This window comes from Capra hircus, chromosome 24, assembly GCF_001704415.2.
Source record: "Capra hircus breed San Clemente chromosome 24, ASM170441v1, whole genome shotgun sequence".
Classification (NCBI taxonomy): Eukaryota; Metazoa; Chordata; class Mammalia; order Artiodactyla; family Bovidae; genus Capra; species Capra hircus.
Genome location: NC_030831.1, coordinates 38,187,335 through 38,213,924, shown reverse-complemented (window position 1 = coordinate 38,213,924; position 26,590 = coordinate 38,187,335). Strand labels below are relative to the sequence as shown.

The following is a 26,590-nucleotide window of genomic DNA, read 5'->3' as shown; positions in this document are numbered from 1 at the left end:
ACTTACATCACTTAATATAATAGTCTCTAGGTCCACCCATGTTACTTTTAATGGTGTGATTTCATTCTTTTTAATGGCTAAGTAATAGTCCATTGTATGGGTTGGCCAAAAAGTTCATTCAGGTCTGTCTATACCATCTTATAGATGATTTAAATGAACTTTTTGGCCAACTCTACATATATGTATACACCACATCTTTATCCATCCCTCTGTCATCAGACATTCAGGTTGCTTCCGTGTCTTGGCTATTGTAAATCCTGCTGCAATGAACACTGCAGTGCATGTATCTTCTTGAATTATAGTTTCCTCTGGATATATGCTCAGGAGTGGGATTGCTGGATCATATGGTAACTATATTTTTAGTTTTGAAAATATAAATGTATGAGTCATCTGCATACAAGAGGTTTTCCTGGAATTCAGATTTCTCTTCATCGTGCTTCTTCTAACCTTTCCAATTTGAAGATCCTTTTCTCTGATAGAGAAAATGGTAAAGTTTGAGAGTTTGATGTTCAGCCCTCCTCCTCCACCTCCTCCTCCTCCCCTCTGCTCCTTCGCCCCTTCCTCCTCCTTCATCATCATCTGCTCACATTACACCATCTGGACCAAGTCTTAGGATTGTCCTTATTCTTCTATTTGTTCCAATTCATATGCTTTTTAAAAGGGCTTTTTTTTTTTTTTACTGTCCCTGGCTTTTTTATTCTTTTTATTATTTAATTCAAACTTCGTTTAATTCTGGGCTTTAGCACTCGTGATACAATTCTTGTGGATGCTCATCGCTTATCTATATTCTCCCTTGATTGTGAACCCATCTCTCATGCTAGAAACAAGTTCCTTTCATCTGAGCACTTCAAAACCCTCCTTGTTCAATTCTTTTGGTCTCTTTTGAAGGCTTTCTTCTTTTGTTCTCATCTTGATCTTGTGCTATTATATCATCAGAATTAAGGTTTGCTGATCTTAGTTTCCTTCTTAAATCATCTGCCCTTTCTCATTATCTAATCAAAACAAGTCTCTCCCTTCCTCTTTCTTCCCTTCTTCCTCCTCTATCCCTCTCTTCTTCCTCTCGCTCTCACTGAGATTTGGGATTTTTTTTTTCTTGTTGAAAATTAGCCATGATTAAACACCAGCACACATGGTTCTTTAGATAGGTCTATATCCCATGAGTCCTCATGGATTTTCCAAGTTTGAGGTTATCTTTACATTTTCCCCATCTTTGTTATATATAATAAATTCCATACAATAGAATGTCATTTATTATATATAACAGAATTTATTATGTATAACAAATTCTTATAATTGCAATTGTCATATTATAATTAATAATTGTATTCACTTATTTTGTTGTTGTTTAGTCACTAAGTTGTGTCCAACTCTTTGTGACTCCATGGATTGCAACGTACCAGGCTCCCCTGTCCTTCACTATCTCCTGGAATTTGCCCAAATTCATGCCCATGGAGTTGGTGATGCTATCTAACCATCTTATCTTCTGCCACCCACATCTCCTCCTGCCTTCAGTCTTTCCCAGCATCAAGGTCTTTTCCAATGAGTTGGCTCCTCACATCAGGTGACCAAAGTATTGGACATTCAGCTTTGGCATCAGAGAGAGACTTGTTTTTTATTAGATAATGAGAAAGAGTGATGAATGGTCATCCAATGAATATTCAGAGCTGATTTCCTTTAGGATTGACTGGCTTGATCTCCTTGCTGTCCGGTCCAGTTCAGTTCAGTTGCTAGTCCTGTCCGGTTCTTTGTGACCCCATGGACTGCAGCACGCCAGGCTTCCCTGTACTTCACCAACTCCTGGAGCTTGCTCAAACTCATGTCCATCGAGTTGGTGATGCCATCCAGCCATCTCATCCTCTGGCGTCCCCTTCTCCTCCTGCCTTCCATCTTTCCCAGCATCAGGGTCTTTTCCAGTGAGTCAGCTCTTTGCAGCAGGTGGCCAAAGAACTGAACTTCAGCCTCAGCATCATTCAGTTCTTTTTAATGCTATTCATTCCAATGAATATTCAGGACTGGTCTCCTTTAGGATGGACTGGTTGGATCTCCTTGCAGCCCAAGGGACTCTCAAGAGTCTTCTCCAGCACCACAATTTGAAAGCTTCAATTCTTTGGCACTCAGCATATATGTTGAGATAGCATTTGCAAACCTAAATAGTTTGAGATAGTATTTGCAAAAGTAAAATACACCTATTTAAAATATACAACTCAGTGGCTCTAGTATATTCACAGAGTTGTATAAACATCACCACCACCTAATAGAAGAACATTTTCAGCACTCCAGTAAGAGACCCGGTGCCAATTTGTATCCCCTTGCTAGTACACTGCCCCCAAGCCCAGGGCAACCACTGTGCTACTTTCTGTCTATAAATTCTGCCTCTTCTGGAAATTTCTTATAAATGGGATCATATACTATGTGATCTTCTGTGACCGGCTTCTTTGAATCAGCAAACTGTTTTCAGGATTCATCCATGCTATAGCATGTGCCAATACTTGATTTTTAATGCCAAATAACATTCCACTGTATGGCTCTATCACATTTTTATATCCATTCATCAACTGATGGATTAAAACTGTTTCCATTTTGAGGCTCTTGTCAGCAATGGTGCTGTGAACATCTGTGTACAACTTTCTGTGTGAACACGTGTTTTCATTTCTCTCAAGTATATGCCTAAGAGCAGAATTGCTGAGTCATTCAGTCACTCTGTGTTTAACATTTTGAGGCAAATCTGTCATTATTGCTTTTTCTATTCAATCTCTCATTAGAAGCAGCCATGCTGTCATTTATTCAGGAGAGGAGAACGGGGGCTTGATTTTGTGTGGTGATGAAGTCAAGAAAGGTCTAAAAAGTCTTTAAGGCTGACATTGCTTTGCTCAGTAACGCTCTCTTGTCTCACTGTTGTGGTTACATGTTTTACTTGGTAAAGCTGGATTTTAATAGATGAGGCTGCTCAAGTTCTGTGAAGCAAAACACTTGAAAGGGGAAGCTGCAACAGCTCCTTTGCTCAGCTAGAAATGTGACACTTTCACTAAATAAGGTTCTTCTGGGATGTTATCTATAGAAGTCATTTTTTAGAAAATAAAAAGTATTTGCCCAAAGCTTTCTAAAAGATGTGTAATTCATTTGAAGAAGATTAGCAAATTGTTAAGGCATATGACTTTTCTCTAAAAGAGAATTTGATGTCCTGAGGACAGATGTCTATTGCTGGTTTACTCCTGGACCCCTAATATCTCTGGCATTGTATCCAACACAATGTTGTGTGTATCTGTACTCCTAGCTTCAAAACTGTGAAATGCATCTATATTTCCATCACGGGTCAGACAAGCAAGTTTTGTTTTGTTTCGTTTTTAAAGAAAATTGCAGCGATCACTCCCCCACATACATTTCTCCTTGACAAAAAATATATATCATCCACTGACATACTGCAAAGTGAATCAATAGCCCCAGATTCCACCAAGCTAAAGATGGACAGCAAGGTAATTTTGTTGGGACAGTGAACAGGCAGGACATGTTAACTACAACTGCTCTGCCAAAGTGCATGGGCTTAAAAAAAAAAATCTCCCCTAAGTAATCACTTCAGTGTTCTTCTCTGGGTGATAAGATCTGATTTCATTAAGTATCTTCATATGAATGAAAATGCAAAGTTTTGAGTCTGGAGTTGTGAGCCATCCACTCCCCACCTCCCAAGTTCTGTGTTTACTGCCTTACTCACCCACTTTGCATCGGCAAATCACAGGGAGAAGCTAAATGTTCTCCGCTGCTTTAGACCTAATCAAAGCTGAGATGAATAATGAACTTGCTTTTCCATAAAGACATTCTGTTTGGCATTTCAGCTAATAAGGTAAGCTAAGGGCAATTCTGGGCTATGGAAAATAAGATAAATAGTCTCTGTGTTTGCTTCCTGTGCTAATCCATAATTTTTCTTTTAACGTGCTGGAGTTACTTTCATGTTTCACAACGTCTGTGAATTTGGAATGAACAGTTTCATACAGAGTACCCCTCAGCATACCCTTTTCCTTTGATTTGGTTGCTTATGGTACTGGAGGGGCTGAGGGAGAGATCCAGCTTTTCAGTAAGATCAGCATCTGTATAATAATAGTATTATCATCTATAGTGCAAAGTGAATTTAGCTAAAGAGCCATGTAGGTAGATACAGCAAAGACAGATAAAATGATTGAAGCCCTGTTGACTGAATGTATTTAGCGTGATGTGTGGTAAATTAACATTTAATATGCTCTAAGGAAAGCGGAATACATACATCATGTTGTTTTATGAGTCATTTCATTTCTAAGTACATGTTATCCTAGAGAAGGCAGTAATTTTCAATTGCTAAAATTATTCCACAGCTCCGGTTTAGGTGGGTTTTATTTGGTGAGATTGTGTTTTTAAAACAGCAGCCTGCCGATAATGTACATTTTCCTTATTACTTTCTTGATTTACTGGAGCTGCAAGGATTTCTGTTCGTATGGAAAATGTACTTGTTTGTCCCATGAAGTTCAGGGGATAAAAAACCATCAGATCCCTATGAGATTTTCACGGCTACCTTAGCTACTCTTATCTTAAAAACTAAAAGTGATAAAACAGTTACTAGATTGAGTTTTCTTTTTTGTGATCTAGCTTCTCAGGGTTTAACACAAGGATTCTTATTTTAGGCAGATCGGAGCACAAATCCCTGAGACTAGCAAAAGCTTAGCAAGATGGGGAAGAAATTGCCGTCTTTTCTTTTCTCTTAAGAACGACAAAAATGAAAAATGTGATTTCTGTTTTCTGGGCTCACTGCTGTGTCACCTGAAAATCAGAGTCTCTATTCTCTTAAAGTAGGTGACCTCAAAAGATATTTCAGAAGATCTATTCAAAACAGCCGAGTATGTGGGAAATTTTGTAGATATGGAAAGGAAATGGTTCTCTTCTTCCTACCTGACCTTCCCATTTTGTTTTTCTGCATGGGGAAAGAGCTGTGCCACCAGATATTTTTGTTTCACGGAAATCTTTTAATGCTGCAATCAGGCTCTTATAGAAAAGGAAGAATTTTTCTTCTCCCTATCCTCTAAATTGTTCGCAGTCTCTGTTTTTCCTAGAAGCGTAAATGGGTGCTAAGTATGCACACAAGGACAATCCACTACTAAAGACTGAGTTCCATTTACATGTCCTCCTTGTTCCACCTACAAATTTTAGGCATTTCTCTGGAAAAAAAAAAACCTCTACTTTAGTAAACCTATGAGAAGTAGGAGTGTAGCATTTGAGTCTATCACAGCTCATTTTTAAGAACATATGTTACCTAGTCATACTTCAAGGTTTTAAAATATGTTCAATTTCACGGCTCTTCTCTGCGTGCGGGACTCTGTTGGAAGCTCAAATATGGCGGGCTGTTCGGGGTTTGGGAGGTGTTCATTTTCTTTCCCTCTTTCCCCAATTCCTCTTTCATACTTCACCACTCCAGACATCCTTGACTGTCCCCCGCAATTTTATTGCTTCTTTATTTCTAGTATTTCCCCTCTGCTATTTCCCTTCTCCCCAGCATCGTTGGTCCAGAGCCTATGGGTTGCATTGTTTCCTTTGGAAAGTTGGAAGAAACAAACTAGAAAACAAACTTTGATAGCCGCAAAGTTGCTGTCTATTTTCTGTCATTTGCACAGTGAGAAAACTTTGGCCCAGCGTGACTTTTTATCCACTACTGCTACCTAAAACCAACCTGATGATTTCAAATGCAAGGTTTCTGACCAGGATCCTCTTCATGATTCTTTTTGTCTACAATGGTTACCACTCACCCTTCAATGTGAGATGCAAAGTTCCTAGTCCTTTCAGGCATGCTGAGTGATACCAGATGAAGGCAGGTATTACCTACAGACTCACACATTAACCCCTTGGGTTAGTTAACTAATGGAGAAAATCTAGAGAAAGCAGCAACTGTGCCTTCACTCCCCACCCCCCACCCCCCAACACACACCGCACCGACCACAGCGCAGCTGTCCACTGAGCACAGTGGTAACCGAGGCAGCAGCACGGTCACAGATGGCCCACCATCCCAACAAGTTCCTGGCACATGGCAAGGAGGCTTGAGCAGAAGGCGGCAGACAGATTTGTTCCCAAATACACGTGAAGCCCATTCTTGGGGACAATCAGAATTAAGTGGAGGAGGAACAAAGATGAGAGAGGACTGGAATATCGCTAGACTTGGTTAACATCACTATCACTTGATGCACACAGGCTGGCGGACTGTCTGCCTTACGAAAGGAAGGTGTGTGCAGGCATGCATGCTCAGTCATGTCCAACTCTTTGTGATCCTGTGGACAGTAGCCCACCAGGCTCCTCTGTCCATGGCATTCTCCAGGCAAGAATACTGGAATGGGTGGCCATTTCCTGCTCCAGGGATGTTCCCAACCCAGGGCTCGAACCTGTGTCTCCTGCATGGACAGGCAGATTCTTTACCATTGAGCCACCTGGGCAGAAGGTCAATGGTAAGCTCAAAAGAGCATCTCTAAAACTGGGCATGCTATCTTCCCCACCAGCCTCCTTAACCTGCATTTCCTACTCTTGTAAATAGGACAACTGTCTACCTCTTTTTACCAACCCGGAAACAGAGGCGAAAACCTTCACTTTCCCCTCTACCTCCCCTCATATCATTTAAGGTAGACTCCTAAGAGTTAGTCAGATGGATGATTGAAGGGGTGGGAAGATCACCAAGCCTTATAGATTCTATTTCTATTCACTTCTCTTCAACCCTTCATCAGCCGCTGCCCCGTTGAATTGCCATAGTTTCTCTCCTAGATTAGTATAAATAACTCTTACACGGTCTTCCAGCCTCCAGGTTTCCTTTAATCCAATTCATTCTATGTACTAGAGTCCAAATGACCTCTCTACAATACAAATAGAATCAGTAAATCTTCTACCTACTAAATCCTTCAATGGTTCCTCCATACTCCCAGTGGTAGAGTCCAGACTTCTTACCATGACTTACAGGGTGTGACATAATGGGGGACCTTTTTCCTCCACAGCCTAACTTCTCAATACTCCCTATGTCCACTCTGCATTTCAGCCACACTGATGTACTTTTCACTGTCTCCTGGGTTCCATTCTCTCCTTTTCAGGGCCTTTTCATGAGCTTCTTCCTCTTTTGTCTCTTGTATTGACTCACCCCAAACTCCTCTCTTCTCTACTTACCCCCTTTTCAACCTTTTAGTCTTGGCTGAGATGTCTCTTCCTCCAGGAAGTCCTCTCTGACTGGCCATCGTTGAGTCCAATATCTCTCCATAATTCTCACCTGTCTGTTATTTCCTTTTCATGTCTTAGATAGAGTTGACTATTCCACTAGCTGATCAATTCCATGATGGTAGATATCTGGTCCCTTATTCACAGTCGTGGCCACACACAAGCCCAGAGGAAATTCTATCCGAATGCACGAATGGAAACTTGGCCTCCTGAATGACTTCATTGCCTTTTGTTCTGATGAGGTTACAGAAACTGAAGGCAATGATTCTTTGTTACTCATTCCTGCAAAGTATTCTGCCAATGCCTTTCATATGCATTCTTTAATCTTCATGTTCTTATTCCCATTTTGTAAATGGCAGAACGGAGGCTCAAGTTGCCCTGAGTAACACTGATTTTAATGAATGGTCCCCTCCAGTCTGTTCGATTCCTAGAGCCAGCTCTTTCTATCCACCACGTGGCCCCTTGCTGCCTTAGAGTAGGGGAAAAAAATTTTAATCTTAAAAATAAATAGCTACCTGGAGAAGGAAATGGCAAACCATTCCAATATTCTTGCCTAGAAAATCCCATGGACAGAGGAGCCTGGTGGGCTACAGTCCATAGGCTTGAAAAAGAATCAGACACGACTGAGCAACTAAACCACAACAACAAATGGTTAACACTTAAGTAAGGATTCAGAGAATATATCACTCACAGAGCCTATTTGAAGAAAATCCTCAAAAAAGTTGCCCATCAAATAGGTGAATCATAACAATAGGGAAGAATAAAGAATAAACAGTGGTAAGCGAAAAAACGCACAATTGTAATTAAGCTGTAATGGATGACGATAACGTGACTGGGAATTTGTGACTTAAGTAATAGGTAAAGATTCTTGAAATAAAGGAGTCAAGTTTTCAGAGAAAATCTAATAAATGTCCAGAAACAGAAAATGAATGGCTGATGGTAGAAAAACCCTTCCTTTTTCACCGCCTGCCTGTTCATTTACTTCCTAACCTCCCCTGGTCCATCCCGGGTGTATTTTTCCGTCATTGTTAACCTGAAATTACCTTTCTTTGTGCTGTATTCTTTCTTCTCCAGCCTCCGTGCTGGCTGGAGTTTTCTGCCTTTCTTGTTCTCTCCATGGTGAGAGTCACTGGGTCTCACATTTCTGCTCCATTTCCATTGTCCTTTTCAACACAAATTTTTTCTGCTGGTCCTGCTCTGTGATTACTCTTTCCACAGCGTTTTTGCCTGAGCCCAGTTAGATCTCAGCGTTCATCAGTCATGGCTTGACGTCAGACTACTTAGGGGGCTTCCACTGGCCTTTCAAGGGGCAGCAAATTGCTGCTTTTACCACCCACCCACTTCATCAGCACTGCTCTCTGTGGGAGAAGTCGCTAGAAGTACAACTAGAGAAGGGGCGATATACAACTTCTGGGCAATGATCCATTTTGTGTCTGCCGTGATTGTCTTCAGAGTCCTGGGAATCCAAACCACCATACAGACGTACACAGTCCCAAAAGTTAAGGAACAATAATACAATGTCGTGTGAGGGGCAGAGGCTTTCAAGGCTGGTGGAGCTCAGTTTGAAGGCTCTTTTTCTTTATCTATGTGGACTTGAGATGTCATTTGACCTTTCTGTGCTTCAGTTTCCTCATCTGTTAAATAGATAATAATGGTGCCCAGCTCATAAAATGTCTTTCTGGCACAGAGTAAGTCCTCTTCCACGTTGGTCGTGTTGGTGGTTAGGGCAGGGTGGAGGGTGTATATGGAAAAATGGCCCCAAATATGGTCCACCCTCACCCTAGAAAATTGTGAATGTGACTGTTGATGGCAAATGTGGCTTCACAGGTGTGACTATGCTAAGGATCTTGGGATGGGAAGATTGTCCTGGAATAATGGATAATAATGAAGAATAATAATGAGAGGATTCCATTCCCCTCAAGGGAACTACAAGGGTCCTTGTAAGAGGGAAACAGAGACTTGACCACAGAGGAAGGCCACGTGACCACCAAAACAGAGATTTGAAGATGCTGGGCTGCTGGTTTTGAAGTAGAGGGAAGGTGGGTGAGACAAGGACATGGACCCTCCCCCTAGGACATCAAGAGGGAGCTCAGGGCTACTGATAGCTTGATTTTAGCCAAGTAAATCAGTGTAGACTTCTGACCTCCAGAAGTGTCAGAGAAGAAATGTGAGCTGTTTGAAGCCACTGAGTGTGTGTCATTTGATACAGCAGCCACAGGAAACTAATACAGTGGCGATATTTCAGAAAATGAAAGATGACTCCAATAAAGAAAGGGGTATTACAGAGGCTGCTGCATGGTGAGGGAGGTGGGGAGACCCTCTGAGTATAAGCTGTGCGCCTGAAATGTGGCCAGAGATGGTGCAGTGCCTGTGTTAAAGGAGGGTGTCACCTGGGTGGGGATGTGAGGCATAACCAGAAGAGAGGTCTTGTGGAGATGGAGGTGGTGAGTGGTGGTTGAGGGTGCTGAGCAGAGGGTAGAATGCCACGCTCAGCAAGGCGTGTTCGGTTCAGAAGGATGGATGGTTTCAGGGAGTGCCCTGAGAAGGGGAAAGAAATGTGAACTTGGAAAAGATCCACAGAAACAAAAGGACCCATTTTCTGTTGTTCTCAGTGCCCTATTACTGTTACTAAAAGGCAGTCCAAAAAAAGGCATTTTGAAAAAGACCTGCTGCGCTTTAAACCAAGTCGAGACTAGTAGCAGGAGATTGGGTGCCTTCAGTTTAATCTCTAGAGGGGCCCCACCCAGAGAGGCTCCGTCTGCAGTGAAGTTCTGAACTCTCCATGTATTGTCCATAATCTGGTGCTTCCGGTAGAAAACGCTGCCTTTCCTCAAGGCCATGCCTCCATTTATGCTGTTTCCTCTCCCGTAACACCCTCTTCTTCTCCCCGCGCCCAGCTGGCAGTCTGGACCACCATCCGAGTGTCAGGTCAAGGAGGACCTCCTTGAAGCACCTTCTGTGGTCATTGCACTCTCTAATATGTCTTTTCCAGCAATGCCTTCACTTCGTTGCAACCACACTTCTTGCTTCCCTTCCCCCACTAATTCCACCTTTCTCTCCAATAAAGATTGAGATCCATGGGGGCAAATAAGTCTATTAATACTTGCATCTTCTGCTCCCATAGTGCCTGGCATATAGGAAGCCCTCAATGAATGTGAATGGTTGCTAAGAGAGTAGATCTTAAACATTCTCAGTGCAAAAAAAAAAAAAAAATGTTATTTAAGTGATGTCATAAGCTTTCACCATACTGAAAGATATGCTGGTCACCACTTTACAGTATGTAAGTGCATAAAATCAATAAGTTATACCCCTTAAATTACCATAATGTGATATATCAGTTTTAGCTCAGTAAAGCTGGAATCACCATACACACAAAAAAATATATGAGGGGGCTTTAAGAACAAAAAAGTAAATGTGAATGGATGGATGGATGGATTTATTAATTGTATCCAATGGGCAGTTATAGAGTAATGAAAATCATAAAGTTCATGAATTCTAGGATCAGCATCTAGAGAAAGTCAGGTTTTCTACCCTATTCTTTCAAAAGCAAGAAATTATAAGAAGAAATAACACCAGAACTGTATGAAACAGGTATTAATTAATTCCCTTGCTGTCTGTTGTATGGTTCAAACAACTCAAAATCTGAGCTGGAATTCAGAACAAGTTTTCTTGACTTCCAGATCCAATTTGCCTTTCTCCTACAACAATGATTTTTTTTAACTGCAGTAGGCTGTCCAAAAAGAACAACAAAATACCATTTAAATGTACACTGATTTATTTTCAAGTATAATAAAAACCACAAGTGGGTTTTTACCTACTTACTGTATTTCAGATTTGAGGAAAAATTGTTTAAAATTCACAATTTTTTAAATAAGATAAATGTGTTCAATGCATGATTTTAATACTATTGTTTATTATTGCTGCTACTATCTTTTTAATAAAAATGAATAGTAAGAGCAGTAGTCAAAATGTCGTGTTCATATGTTGAATAAAATGAACATACATGAATAGACTCACAGATACAGAAAAACAACTTGTGGTTACCAAAGGGAAGAGAGAAGGAGGGAGGGATAAATTAGAGGTAAAGGATTAACAGATACAAACTACTATATGTAAAATAGATAAACAACAAAGATATGCTGTATAGAACAGGGAATTATACTCATTGTCTTATAATAACTGAAAATGGAGCATAATCTGCAAAATTACTGAATCACTATGCTCTACACCTGACACTAACACAATATTGTGACTCAACTATGTTGTTGTTTAGTCGCTAAGTCATGTCAGACTCTTTTGCAACCTCCATGGACTACAGCCTGTTAGACTCCTCTGTCCGTGGGATTTCACAGGTAAGAACAATAGAGTGAGTTGCCATTTCCTCCTCCAGGTGATCTTCCAGACTCAGGGATCAAACCCTGCCTTAGCAGGCAGATTCTTTACCATTGAGCCACCAGGGAGACAACTCAACTGTACTTTAATTATATCAATTATATTCAGTTATCTTATAGGAATTAAATACATTACTAATAAATTAAGTGATTAAATATCTACAGCATCTACCCACAGCAAGCAATTCAAAAGGCCCAATTAGTATGTCCAAGCTTCAAGTTTAAATTAGAAACTACTTTATCCTCATTCTTCATCTTTTGGAAGGACTTTGTAAACTTTAAATTACATAGTTAATAAGCTCTAAGAGTTTACTCACTAGTGTGAATAGGAAAGGTGCTTCCCAGGTGGCGCTAGTGCTAAAGAACGCACCTGCCAATGTAGGAGACACAAGAGACGCAGGCTCAATCCCTGGGTCGGGAAGATCCCCTGGAGGAGGGCGTGGCAACCCACTCCAGTATTCTTGCCTGGAGAAGCCCATGGACAGAGGAGCCAGATGGGCTGCAGTCCATGGGGTCACACAGAGTCAGACACGACTGAGGTGACTGAGCACGCACACGGGTATGTGAACAGGGGAAACTCGCAGCTTGCTACCAGGTTGGGTGATGGTGGGGAGAAGTAGAATTCTGTCCTTCCCTCATACATCAGACATATGAAATATGAACACTTCCGTACAAGGCAATCGTAGGCGATTATATCGTAGGCGATACAAGCGTGTATAGCAACCATGCCCAGTTCTGTGCTTTACAACTGCTGAGAATTTCTAGTCTTTTTTGTTTATAAACCACACAACAGACTGACTCTTAACATCTCAAAGACCCTGGCCAGCATGATTAAAACTGATGAACTCCTTTAAAACAATTGCCTTGAAAAAAGAGCAACTACCATTTCAATATTTCTTCAAGTTAATATTGAAGTTAATATTTAAGTTATTGACTTAAATTAACTTCAAGTTAATATTGAAGTTAATATTTAATATTTCTTCAATGACTTCAAGTAAACCAGTAATATTTTTACTCTCTTGTGTTACTCTGTAATCAAATCCTGTGTTTATGGTAGGGAAAATAATTTTGTTGAACTAAAACGGAAAACTCAGTTGTTTTACCCACTTGCTGAAACTTTATCACAAACAGTTGGCTATTATTCTAATACGGTTCCTATGTTCTCTCTCTTCTCCCTATGGTTTTAACTCAACGGCTCCATCCCAATCTATATTATTTTCCAGTTACTAAGAAATTAGATGTCATCAGCTAGTAATGTACTGGTCTTTTTTTAAAATTGTTTCTTCTAAACTACCAAGTAATCTAGAGAGAGGAAGAAATGTATTATATTTGCACATGACTTTTATAAGCTGGGATATTTTGCTTTCTCAAAACAGAATTCTAAATCAAGTCTAAGATTTTGTAAAATTTTGATATTTTTGAAAGTTTTGTTTATGAAGAGGATGAAAGTGAAAGTCACTCAGTCATTTCCGACTCTTTGAGACTCCATGGTCTGTCCATGGAATTCTCCAGGCAAGAATACTGTAGTAGGTTGCCATTCCCTTCTCCAGGGAATCTTCCCAACCCAGGGATAGAACCCAGGTCTTCTGCATTGCAGGCAGATTCTTTACCATCTGAGCTAACAGGGAAGCCCTGTTGTATAAAATATAATATTAACAGTATTCATTGTTTGGCCAAATTAATGTATTCACACAGAGTCGAAAATCACATACAAATCAAGTTGAAGGGACCATAAGAGGAAATAGACTTAAATATCATCCAAGTGCTTCATTTCTATAGAAAAGAAATAAACACTCTAAGTTACTGAGAAGGGAGAGCTAATTCATTATAGCAGAGGTTTAAACATAAAAGGGAAAGGAGAAAGACAATAACATATGTTTGGATTTCGAAATCCTATTATATCATAACACCCCAAATTGGGAAGATGGAAAACACATCTTGAAAACCTAGTCCACACACACATGCCTCTCCCCTCAAAAATCCCAGCGCTGTTTTATTAACACACTTTTTCACATGGAGCAGTTGGATCTAATGAGAGGCTAAATCTTGCCTTTGTGTTTGAAATTGACTTGTTTTTCCCCTCATTCCAAGTTCTCCTGTAGCCAGCCTCAGGACCGCGAGAGCCTGAGCGCCTGCTTGGTTGTTCTTCATTAGTATTTATCACTTTTACCAAATGCCACAAGGTGCTCAGAACCATACCTTGCTATTCAGAATAAAACACAAAATCCCTGTACTTGGTAGGGAGGGTGACCCAGACCATTAAAAGCATTCACAGAATCTAAGAAAAGGAAACTACAGGGATGATGAAACAGGGCATCTGGCAGGCTGGCTCTGAGAGGTGGATTCCCAGGGGCCAGGGATGAATGGGTGGCTGAGAACTCTCTCTCCTTCTTAACCTGACCACCCACCGTGATGGCTCAGGCGGCAGGCTACCTGGGAGCGGGAGCCAGTGGCAGGCCAGCAATGGAGTGAGCCAGATATTCAAGTCACGTAGCAGGAGGCGGGTGGAAGTGACTTCCCTCCCCAGCCGGCAGATACTGTTCACCTGCCATCTGTGTCACAGCACTCAGGGTCAGGGAATGCTTGACAAAGGAAGAAAGAGAATCTAATCCCATCACTTGTGTGAGAATTCAGAGCAAACTTCCGTAAAAACCGAGGATAAGAATGTGGCCTGGTGATGTCATACACCCCCACCTTCACACGGACCTGATTTCTTCTTTCACATTACCCAACAGATGCAGTTTCCCAAAGTACATTTTTTAGATAAATAAGGTTGATAGAATTCTAACATAGGTATATTTTTCTGGCTAGGAAAAGGATGCATTTGGTTTCATTTCCTCCCGGTGTCCTAATCCCTCGCTACATCAGCAATACTACCAAGATTGGTACACTGATTTTAATGTTGCATACTTTAATTGACTAGAGTTCTCCTGTATATCTACTTGGTTTGAAATTTGGGTGACAGTATATTTTCAGCTCAGCCTATTTTAATGCTTATCCTAGACTCCGTGGAATCATATGACAGCAGGTTTAAGGTAACATCAACCACTTCTTATTGTTGGCAGGTTGGTATAGACAGTTATTAAATTGGTCTATAAGATCAAGTGAAATGCATTTAAAATCATCTTTATGTTGATTTTTGTAACCACAGTGCCTGTCACATAGCAGGCACTCAATAACTAGTTGATAAAAGAATGATGGGAGAGCACATAATTAGAAGGATGAAAAAAAGAAATCTCCATATGCAATCAGAAAAAACTCTTTCTAACCATATTTAAGGTTTCCACTGAATTAATTTGAGTCACTAAAATGTAGAATTCAGGTGAGATGCCCTTATACGCCAATGATTATTACTTGTCCCAAAAGTATATGTGTTAGAAAGAAGAATAAGTTACAGGAAGTCCTCGTAACAAAAAAAAAAAAAAAAAAGTGCCTTTCTTATGTAATGGAAATGGTAAAAGTAGCATTAGAGTTCTGCTTCTTTCTCCAAAGGATATTTTTTAAAAGCACCCACAAATGTCATCCCATCTATTTTTAAGCAAAGTGCTGCCGGATAAACAGCTGATTCGTCTAAACTCAATGGGGAAATTCAGCTTTAAGTAAGCTGTTTTATCTCATTGAAAATAAGTGGCACAGACTGATACAGAACATACGGGTCTTCGCATATGATTATATGTGCATTTTCTTAACTTTAAAACTCTAACCCAAGCTGAAAAAATAGGAAAGCAAAATGTCTTTAATAATAGTTCTTAAAAGATTCTAATTTATGATTCTCCTACTCAGCTTTCATCAATTTCCAGTTAAAATGTGTTCCTTAGATTATCTTTGCCAGTGATGGAATAGAACCTACAGATTGAGATCATGTAAAGATGACAGAAATTCTAAAAAAACAAACTTGTATGCTTATAAATTTGTGGTCTTTCCACAGATTTTTTTTTTTAAAGAAAAGTGGGTTTGGAGGTTTTCCCACATAATTCATATTTTAATAAGACTAATACAGGTTAATTGGAAAAACACAAACAGTGCAGAATGGTACAGAGTTAAAAGTCAGCCCCTGTTTCCCAGTCTCCCACCACCACTTCCTAAAGATGACCACCACTACTACCATTTTAACATTTTCCTTCTCATATTTCTCACAGATATTCAAACTCAAAAATATATGCATGTGTATGTGCCAGGAGCCACCACGGGAGATCCCACCCATGACAAAGTTCATGTGGAAGAGGACTGTTAAGCAAGGCTTCAGAACTCAAGGGGCTCTGTAGGCGTTCTCAAGCATCTACCCCAAAACCAGAATCTGTCTGTTTTACTATTTCATGACTTTCACCAACTCCTCTGACATTAACAGGGGGCTAACCCTGACCACCTTTCTCTAGAGAAAATCAACTTAGGGCTATAGCTGATAAGTCTCCTGGACATGAGAGAAATATTTCAAATCAAACCCCCTCTGTTAGCATTCTAGCTTGCTCAGCAGGTATATCCAGACTCTTACAGCTACGCATGTGATTATTTACAGCCTCCCAACTGTGAGAGGCATGGAAAGCCTAAAACATAGAGCCTTTGAAAGAGTTAAAAGTTATTAGAGTAGTGCTAGTGCTGATGTAGGATTTCATTATTGGGCCAATGCTTGTTGCTAAGTTCCCATATCTCTTATCCACTGTGCACCTGGGAATACATTAGTTAACATAGTGAGAATGTAAGAAAAACAAGTGTAGCCTTGAATTTAACCATATCAGACTTTTGAGCTAATTGGTTCTTTCTTGTAACTCACTGCACCTTTGCTTTGTGAAAAACGTAACTCTGTTTGGCATTTTCTGAGGCTGACATAGATTAGAAATATAAAGAAAAAACACTTTGAGGGAAAATAAGTTTTCTGGTTGAGCAGCCTTTATCAAAAGAGGGTCATAAAATGTTCACAGGCCTCCAAGGCCAGAAGATACTGTACACAACATCATTTGTGGGAAAGGTATGCTGAAAAATCCTGGTTTCAATAAGGGCAAAACTGCTGGAATGTTTGGGCTGACTCTGTATGACCTTGCATCTTTCATTTCCCTCTATGTATAAGGCAAGGTATAAAAGTACCTTTTGAAAAATAAAGCTTTTGGGCCTCGCTCACCGAAGCAGCTTGGTCACCCCGTGTTTTTTCTTCTCTCTATCTTTTTTTTTCTCTCTCTCCCTCTCCCTCTCTTTTTCAGGCTGATCCCATGGAGCAATAGGGGCTCCCTGTGTTCACTTACCTGCCCGGGTTTCTAAGACCTGAACGGGAAGACATTCTGCGTCTTCACTCCCTCGGGAGACCGGGAGGGTACCTGTGGGCTCGGTGAACAGGGCAAACTTCTTGTCTTGAAGTTTTATTGGTTCTCTATGTAAACCAAGGAATATCAGCCTCTTTCTCTCCTCTATTTTCTTATCTTCAACATTCTTTCCTTATCTCTCTCTAAATCAATTGCCAACGCCGTTTCTCCTTCAGGTTTCCCTGGATCCTGCGAGGGCTGGACCCTGGCATATATGTGTGTGCTGCTGCTGCTAAGTCGTTCAGTCATGTCCGACTCTGTGCGACCCCATAGATGGCAGCCCACCAGGCTCCGCCGTCCCTGGAATTCTCCAGGCAAGAACACTGGAGTGGGTTGCCATTTCCTTCTCCAATGCATGAAAGTGAAAAGTGAAAGTGAAGTCGCTCAGTCATGTCTGACTCTTCGCGACCCCATGGACTGCAGCCTACCAGGCTCCTCCATCCATGAGATTTTCCAGGCAAAAGTACTAGAGTGGGGTGCCATTGCCTTCTCCGATATATGTGTGTATATACTATAAATATTATTCAGCATGTGGCCATTCTACTTTATAAAATATACAGTTGACCCTTGGACAACATGGGGGTTGGGGCACCAACCCTCCACGAAGAAGAAAATTTGCATATAATTATGCAAATTTAATTATATAATTATAGTCAGCTCTCCCTCTGGGTGGTCCCTCCGTATCTGAGGTCCAGATCTTTGGACTCAACTGGCTTCCCTGGTGGCTCAGTGGTAAAGAATCCACCTGCCAGTGCAGGAGATGTGGGTTCAATCCCTGGGTCACGAGGATCCCCTGGAGAAGGAAATGGCAACCCACTCCAGTATTCTTGCCTGGGAAATCCCATGGACAGAGGAGCCTAGCAAGCTGTAGTCTGTGGGGTTGCAAAAGAGTTGGACACAACTTAGCAACTAAACAACAAATCACACTCGTGTAGTTCTCTAACATTTACTATTGAAAAGAATCCACATATAAGTGGATCCATGCAGTTCAGACCCACATTGCTCAAAGGTCCAACTGTGTGGGTCTTCTCTCTGTCAGCACAGAGATCCACCCTGTTTTTTTGTTAGGCGCTATGAGATGCTTCATTACATAGGAGTGTTCATTCATTTAGCAAACGTTTAATGCTCATATACCATATGCTGGGCACACTTCCAAACACTGAGAATACAGAATTGGACAAAACAAAATCCCTGCCTTCAAGAAGATCAAATTCTTCATATTGAAGAGCTAGCATATTTACATGCATAGATTAATCCCTTAATCTGTTTCTAGAATATACAAACAGCTCATTATCAAAAACACTAATAACCCAACTGAAAAGTGGGCAGAAGGTCTAAATAGACTTTTCTCCAAAGAAGACATACAGAAGGGCAGAAAGCACATGAAAAGATGCTCCACAACACTAATTATTAGAGAAATGCAAATTAAAACTACAATGAGGTTAACCATCTCACATCTGTCGGAATGGCCATCAACAAAAAGTCTACAAACAATAAATGATAGAGAGGTGTGGAGAAAAGGGAATCTTATATTGTTAGTGGGAACGTAAATTGGTACACCACTATGGAGAACAGTATGGAGGTTCCTTAAAAAACTAAAAATAGAACTACCATATGACCCAGTAATCCTACTCCTGGGCATATATCCAGAGAAAGCCATAATTCTAAAAGATACATGCACCCCAATGTTCATGACAGTGCTGTTTACAATAGCCAAGACACAGAAGCAACCTAGATGTCCATCGACAGAGGAATGGGTAAATAAGATGTGGTACACACATACGATGGCATGGTACTCAGCCATTAAAAAAAATGAATGAAATAATGCCATTTGCGGTAACCTGAATGGACCTAGAGATTGTCATATTAAGTGAAGTAAGTCACACAGAGAAAGACAAGTACCATATGATATCATTTATACGTAGAATCTAAAAAAAATGACCCAAATGAACTTATTACAAAACAGAAACAGACTCACAGACTTCAAAAATAAACTTATGATAACCAAAAGGGAAAGGAGAAAAGAGAAAAATTAGGAGTTTCAGATTAACATAAACACACTTATCATATAAAATAGATAATCAACAAGGACCTACTGTAACAGCACAGGGAACTCTACTCAGTATTCTGTATTAACCAAATGGGAAATGAATCTGAAAAAGAATGGATATATGTGCATGTATAACAGAATCACTCTGTATACCTGAAACTAACACAACATTGTCAATCAACTATCCTCCAATAAAAAATTAAAATACATGAAAAGAAACATCATTCATTATCACACTTTTAACTTTTTACAAATGCTGCTATAATGAATTGCCCATGAGTCTTTAAACTAATTCGCCAGTTGAAGATATTACAGATATTATTTTTATGCATTCAGCCTTTCAGTCAGTGCTTTCTTTATGTCATCAAGAAATGGGCTGTCAATTTTTCATTGTTAATTAATATAATACAATTATAGAACTTTTCCAGATTCTATCTTTTATAAATCAACATCCTCAACCTGTGCTCAGTTGCTAAGTCATGTATGCGTGGACTGTAGCCCGCCAGGCTCCTCTGTCCAAAGGATTTCCCAGGCAAGAATACTGGAGTGGGTTGCCATTTCCTTCTTCATCAAGTACCTTGAAACATATTAAAATTTTATCCGAATTGAATCTTCCTGGATTAGCCTAGGTTAATGCTTCAAAGGGGAAGCAGGTTAGAGGCCCTAGTTTCTCTCTACTATGATTGATTCTACATGCTAGAAAGTTCTGATTTAAACATTTCATGATACCCAAATGCCTCCCAGACACAATTTTTATGTCTCCTTTTTGTTTCCATAACACAAGAACAAAAGAAGGATGTTTTGTAGATAAAAACAAATAAATGTATTTCTCTATAGAAAATTCAAGAAAAGTATACCTCCTGCAAAACAGAGCAGAAAAATCAATAGTTACTTATGTGATTCTTGTTCGAAAAGCCATCCTTAAACACCTGATAGGGAAAACTACTTCGGGGTTTTTACTGCCTCTGTGCCTATATTATGTATTACAAGTGAAGTCAGGTCAAAATTTATATCTAGAAGCACTTTGAACCAAAGAAGAAAAGAAATATTCCCTTTTCTGCCTCTTCCTACCCTACAAGGTCCTACCAAGCCTCCCCAAATATTCTCTTGAGATTTCTTCCAATGATATTGGAACATTTGACTAGTTTGGCTAGAAACTAGGAAGCCACTTAATTTTCTTTCTTATTTAAGAACTGTGTCCTCTTTAAAAAAAAATTATCTGTGGACATCTTCACACAAAAGAGTTTATTTTGTTTTGTTTTCTGGAAGTTGTCCAAGTCTGTCTTGGGGGAGAAATAAAATAATTACTTTTTGCCAAATGGAATATCATAAGTGGAGCTTAATTTAACACTTTTCTATTAATTCAAAAATTTTTCCTCTGCACAAACAATTGCAAACTTGAGTGGGAGGTGAAGTGCCCACTCATACAGCGGCAATGAGGTGTACATGAATTACAGAGAGCCAGCGTTATTACTAGGAGGAAGCTTGACTATCTGAAGAACCCAAATCAGGTCAGTTTGACTCATTACCCAAAAGGTAAAGATAGGGAATAAACCCCCACCCCCCAAAAAACAAAAGTCTTTCTCAAATGAAACATATCTGCATTTTTACCGTCTACAGGAGTTCACAACTTCTGTATTGGAAAAACACCATCGCTGAATATGAAATGTGGGTGTGGGTCCATGTATGCACATGAGACAATTCTAAAGACTGAATTCCAGCCAATATTTAGGGATAGAAGGAATCATGGGATGTGCCATTAGCAAAGACTTTTCTACAAAGATAAATCATTCATTGTCTTGAGTAAGATTCTTACTCATGACAGTTTTTATCATAAAAGGTTGCCACGGTCTAGGTTCATGATTCAATGCACGACATGTGACATGCAGCTATTGTTACAAGCCAATGCCACTTTCACGTCTCTATTTGCTGTATTTTGTTTGCATAGATTCCTTTGAGTGAAACAAATCATGGCATAAGCTTTACAAAAAGTATAAGTTCCCAAAGACTGCATTTTGTTGTGATTTTTCCCATCTACACATAGAAGCTACCCTCCGTTTTTGTCCTTTGCATATCCGTAGAGGAAGATCAAAACAGTTTTGCAAATTGTGAAAAGAACTCATGAAGATGAATCATTTTCTCATTTTGTTGAGTTCAGAGGATAAATAGTTGCAGTATGACAAGGCTGAAACCACACAGGTCCAAGAGAAGAGATCTGAATTCTAGCCAGTTCTGCCACTCATTAGCTGTATAAACTATAATTTACATTTTGGGTTTCAGTTTCATTTGTAAATATCACATTTATCAAAGCATGATGTGAGTAGATGTTTGTCTGAAGAGAAGGAATTGAATTTGACAAACCGAGTAATATACTCAGGTTTTTCTATCAGCAGACATTCTACAATCTTCTGGGCTTCCCAGTTGGTGCGAGTGGTAAAGAATCTGTCTGCAATGCAGAAGACATGGGTTCAATCCTTGGGTTGGGAAGATTCCCTGGAATAGGAAGTGGCAACTCCAGTATTCTTGCCTGGAGAATCCCATGGATAGAGGAGCCTGGTGGGCTACAGTCCATGGGACCACAGAGAGAGACATGAGCAACTGAGCACACTGCAGTCTTTAAGATGAATGGCAACTCTAAGAAAACTGGAAAGTAGAGAGCACCTCCCAAACCTCCTCCACCCTTGGAACCCTCTTCCATAGTGCATTTCTAAGGATGAATGAACCACAGAATGTGCTTTGGAATATACCAGGAGAGACAAGAGCTTTAGCGTGAGTCCTTTTGGCTGGTCCTGCCATGGTTGGGCGATGAAGCTCTTTGGTCTAACAGTATTCCGTTGACCCTGCTATGGTTGCAATTCCCTGAAGACCACAGAAACAGCCAACTGCCGCTCCCTGGAGGCCACCAAAGACTGTCTCCTGGATACTAGTTATAAATCCAATCCCCCAAACCCACCACTGTGATACTACGCCCCCCACCAGCTCCTGCACGCATAGTGCCCCCATCTCCACACACTGGATGGCAGACTGCTTCCCTGTCATTTGTAGAGGAGAATCCAGGAATGAAGGTTCCCACACTTACATTCCCACTGATCCAAAACTCAGGTGTAACTCAGGTGATACAATCAAAGATTTCATGAGCACTTTTGTCTCCCTTTATTTTATTTTTATTTTATTGGGTAGTCTGCTTGCAACTGGGAATGAAGGCATGAATAAGAGTCTCTGCAGAGAAATGACATCTTCCCTCCTCTCTAGGTGCTTACAGATGGGTGGGTGAGATGGATTTGTAAATGAGTGAGTTTAAAATACAGCAATAGTGTTCCATTAGTAGTATGTGCAAGTTGTTAAGGAAAATTGTTTTTTTTTTAGGTGAGCTCTACATTTGTTTTATGAAGGCAGGTCATTATAGAATTCTTGGGTTTGTTTTGGTTTGTTTTTTTTTTTTTTTTTTGCTGCCCTACTAGACCAGGGATTGAACCCGTGCCCCCTCTTTGGGAGTTCAGCATCTTAACCTCTGAACAGCCAGGGAAGTCCCATTGGTCTTTCAGAATGCAGAAGTCTCTGAGATTCCTTTTTATTCCGTGTGGTGTGATATGTAGCTTTTCCTTTACATTTGTCAACAAGAAACAAATATATCACAAATGACCCCCTTGCCCTTAAAAAGCTTGTTAAGTAAATTCACGTACCTGGCAGGCACACTGCTAAGTGCTGAGTGAAAAGCTCCCTCTGCTTCGACCACCTTTGTGGAACTCCTGAGCGGCTGGTCAAAGAGCTGATACTTACCTGTAGGTTTTGACCCAAACTAACTCCCAGAGAATGAACAGAGCATATACAGCTTATGACTAAAGATAGCCTGCCTATCAGTGGTGTGGGGCCCTGTCTGCCCCTGGACCACTGCCCAGGAAGCCATCACTCAAGTTCCCACCTGTTCTGATACTTGGTTCTGAGTGCCCACCTGGCTAGGCTGGGGACCCAGTTATTTAGTCAAATACTAATCAAGGTGTCGCTGGGAAGGAATTATGTGAATTAATATCTACAATCAGTTTACCAAGGACAGAAGCTTACCCCTGAAAGTGCAGGTGGACCTTGTCTAATCAGGTGAAAGGCCTAAGAGAGAAATTCTTCTTCAGAAGAGACTCTGCCTGCAGACAGCAGTGTCAGCTCTAGCATGAGCTGCCAGCCTGCCAGCCTGCCCGTCAGATTTCACCCTTGGTCATGTGCAGGCTATCCACAAGGCCATGTGCCAGTTCCTTCAAAGAAATCTCGAGTGATTCTGTTCTGCTCTGACAAGGCTGACTGATCCATCATCCCTTACACACAGGTCTCTTGAGAGCCCCCAAGTGCACTGACCATCCCACCCCAAAGCCCTCCCACCCTCAGGCTAAAAGATCCTTGGAACTATCCCACAGTCTATCAGGGTTCAACTCTATCATGAATTAAATAAGCTGTAGCGGTTGGCCCCCCATGGGAACTTAACCATCACTTACCACATGATTTCCATATGAAAATACCTTCTGAATTCCAAAGGACAAGTTTTTATTTAATAGACATTATCTATATAAGTTCATATCATCTTTATTCTTACCGTAAGTCCCTGAGTACATGTTCCTGTCCTCATATTTGAGAACTGTTGTGATTGTTCAGTCACTAGTCATGTCTGATGCTTTTCAGGGAGCACACCAGGCTTCCCTGACCTTCACTGTCTCCTGGAGTTTGCTCAAATCCATGTCCATTGAGTCAGTGATGCTGTCTAACCATCTCATCCTCTGCCACCCTCTTCTTTTGCTTGAATCATGAACCTAACATTCCAGTTTCCTATGCAATATTGTTCTTTACAGCATCAGACTTTCACCACCAGACACATCCACAACTGAGCATCATTTCTGCTTTGGCCCAACCGCTTCATTCTTTCTGAAGCTATTTGTAATTGCCCTCTGCTCTTCCCCAGTAGCATACTGGACACCTGCCCTGGGGGGCCCATCTTCCAGTGTCCCATCTTTGTGCCTTTTCATACTATTTATGGGATTCTCACAGCAAGAATACCGGAATGGTTTGCACTCCCTCCTCCCATGGACCACGTCTTGTCAGAACTCTTCTCCATGACCTGTCCATCTTGGGTAGCCCGCATGGCATGGCTTATAGCTTCATTAAGTTACACAAGCCCCTTTGCCACAGCAAAACTGTGATCCACGAAGGATGTGTTTGAGAATACTGGGGTTAAAAGAGACTAAGGTCGCGGACCAAAATCACACTTGCTAAGTAGTATCATTGGATTTGAACCCAGGCTTACCTGATTCCAGACTCCGTACTACGTTCATTTCACTATGATTCTTCCCTATAAATGAAAAACTGTATGGTGGCAAAATATTCCATTTTCTTCTGTGCCATGTTTGTAGGTGTGCTGGGTGGAGAAGCATTTAGACATCACCTAACATTTATTCAGAGCTTACTATGTGCCAGGAGCTTATTTTAAAGATTCCTTTGGGAATTCCCTGGTGGTCTAGTGGTTAGGACTCTGCACTTTCACTGCAAGGGGCATGGGTTCAATTCCTGGTCAGGGAACTAAGATCACAAAAGGTATGCAGCATGGCCAAAATAATTGTTTTAATCTTAAAACATATAGATAGATCCTAGAGAAGGGATAGGCTACCCACTCCCGTATTCTTGCCTGGAGAATCCCCATGGACAGAGGTGCCTGGGGTCTACAGTCCATAGTGTTGCAAAGAGTCAGACACAACCGAGTGACTAAGCACAACACAGCCGATAGATATAGAGATAGATAGATTCCTTTGATGAAACATTTATATTGAATTATATATCATTTCTATATTTGGATACTTCAAGATTCTAAAACATGTCATTCCTAATTATTTTTTGCCCCAGCCAATATATTTTGGTCATAGATATTGAATGAATTTTTCTCTCTTGTTCTTAAATGACAGAGATTTCACACTGACATAAAGTACCGTATCAATTAGAACTAAAAGACAGGATTGTTGTAAGGTGAATGAAAGTGTTTCAATTTATTTATTTAGTTTTTAAAAATGTTTTGAATCCCACAGCCTCTGGTCCTCGGAGGTTGATATAGAATAACATGCAAATACCTTTTTGTCTTGTTAATGGTTTCCTTCACCATGCAAAACTTTGAAGTTTGACTAGGTCCCATTTGCTTACTTTTGGTTTTATTTTCCTTTCTCGAGGAAACAGATCCAAAATAATTATTGCTAAGACAGTGTCAGAGCGTACTGCCTGGGCTTTCTTCTAGGAGTTTTGTGTGTTACATTTCAAGGTGCAAACTACTAGGTATAAAATACCTACGTGTACAAGGGTGTAACATACAGCTTAGGGAATATAGCCAATATTTCATAACTTTACATGAAGTATAATCTATAAAACTATGGAATTGCTATTTGTACATCTGAAACTAATATAACATTATAAGTCATGTATATATCAAATTTTTAAAAAAGAACATGCAAATACATTCAAGCATCAGGCTGCCAGCTCTCACTCTGCACATATGGTACCAACCCAGCTGATGGCCTGACCTTCTAATTAGGCATCTCCAACCCTGGTCATTGTGTCCTCTGACTCTCAGCTATAGGGGGCCAATCAGAAAGACACTTCTGTTTGTCCTTCTTTCTAAAGTTAAGAGAGCCACTGAAAAATGTTCTTCTACAAAAACACAATCAGTAAATGGAAAGGTAACTAACAGTCAGAGTGCTTGATTCAAGGAGTCTTACTTCAGGGCCTCATAGCTATCTGTCCAACAAGCAAGCACGTCTTAAGCATTTACTTTATAGAAGGTGCTTTGGGAGAAATGAAGATGGATCACAGTGTCTCTGATGAATAATGAGCATGGTGGGCCGTACACTGGATGGTCTAAAAAAAGCAGTGTTTTTCAAACCAGTAGCAGCAACCAATTAGTGATTGGTGAAATCAATACAGTGGGTCACAAACAACATTATTTTTAATTAAATAGAATACAATAGAAGAAAGTAGGAAAGGAGAGAGAGTACGTGACACGCAGAGAGGTTAAGTAGTTCTTTCTTTCAGGGGTGTATGTGCTTGTACTGCTTTCCAAAGTAAGATGTACTTCTTACTGTGAAACATAGTCAAACACTGTTTAAAAGCTCCTGCTTTAGAGAGAGAGAAAAGAAAACAAAAGCCTTGGGCTCAAGAAGCTTGCAGCTTGCTGGGAAGATAAAGCTAATTAATGAACACAGAACTCTTTGGATAAAGAAGCTCATGACTCAGGGCTAAAATCAATCTTGCTGATTTCGCAGCCCCCATGGGATTGTTAGTGTGTTAGTGTTAGTTGCTCAGTCATGTCTGACTCTTTGTAGCCCCATGGACTGTAGCCTGCTAGGCTCCTCTATCCATTGGATTTTCCAGGCAAGAATACTGGGGTGGGTTGCCATTTCCTTCTCCAGGGGATCTTCCCATCAGGGATCAAACCCAGGTCTCCCACACTGCAGGCAGATTCTTTACCATCTGAGCCACCCATGGGATTATGTCCAGGGGAAAAACCACCATGACTGTTCATTACTCCTACGTCCTCCTCGAACTCTGGGCTCTCAGATTCCTGGACCACACACATCGGGGACCCGTCTCAGATGTCCTGCTTGTTCCTCTCTGGTTCCTGAGGTTTC

The 26,590-nt window shown here is 40.6% G+C and overlaps 1 protein-coding gene across 7 annotated transcripts in view; it reads left to right on the top strand.

The window, feature by feature from the left end:
- Window positions 1-26,590, top strand: part of DLGAP1 (DLG associated protein 1) — a 299,101-nt gene that overhangs the window by 33,603 nt on the left and 238,908 nt on the right. For 2 of the 7 annotated variants that reach the window (XM_018039628.1, XM_018039630.1), the window contains exon 1: window positions 3,712-3,838. The exons of the other annotated variants lie outside the window; for them this stretch is intronic. In XM_018039628.1, coding sequence (XP_017895117.1) covers window positions 3,788-3,838 — 51 coding nt within the window. In that variant the 5' untranslated portion in view covers window positions 3,712-3,787. Of the gene's footprint in view, window positions 1-3,711; window positions 3,839-26,590 lie in introns of those variants that run through there. 7 annotated transcript variants of the gene reach the window in all.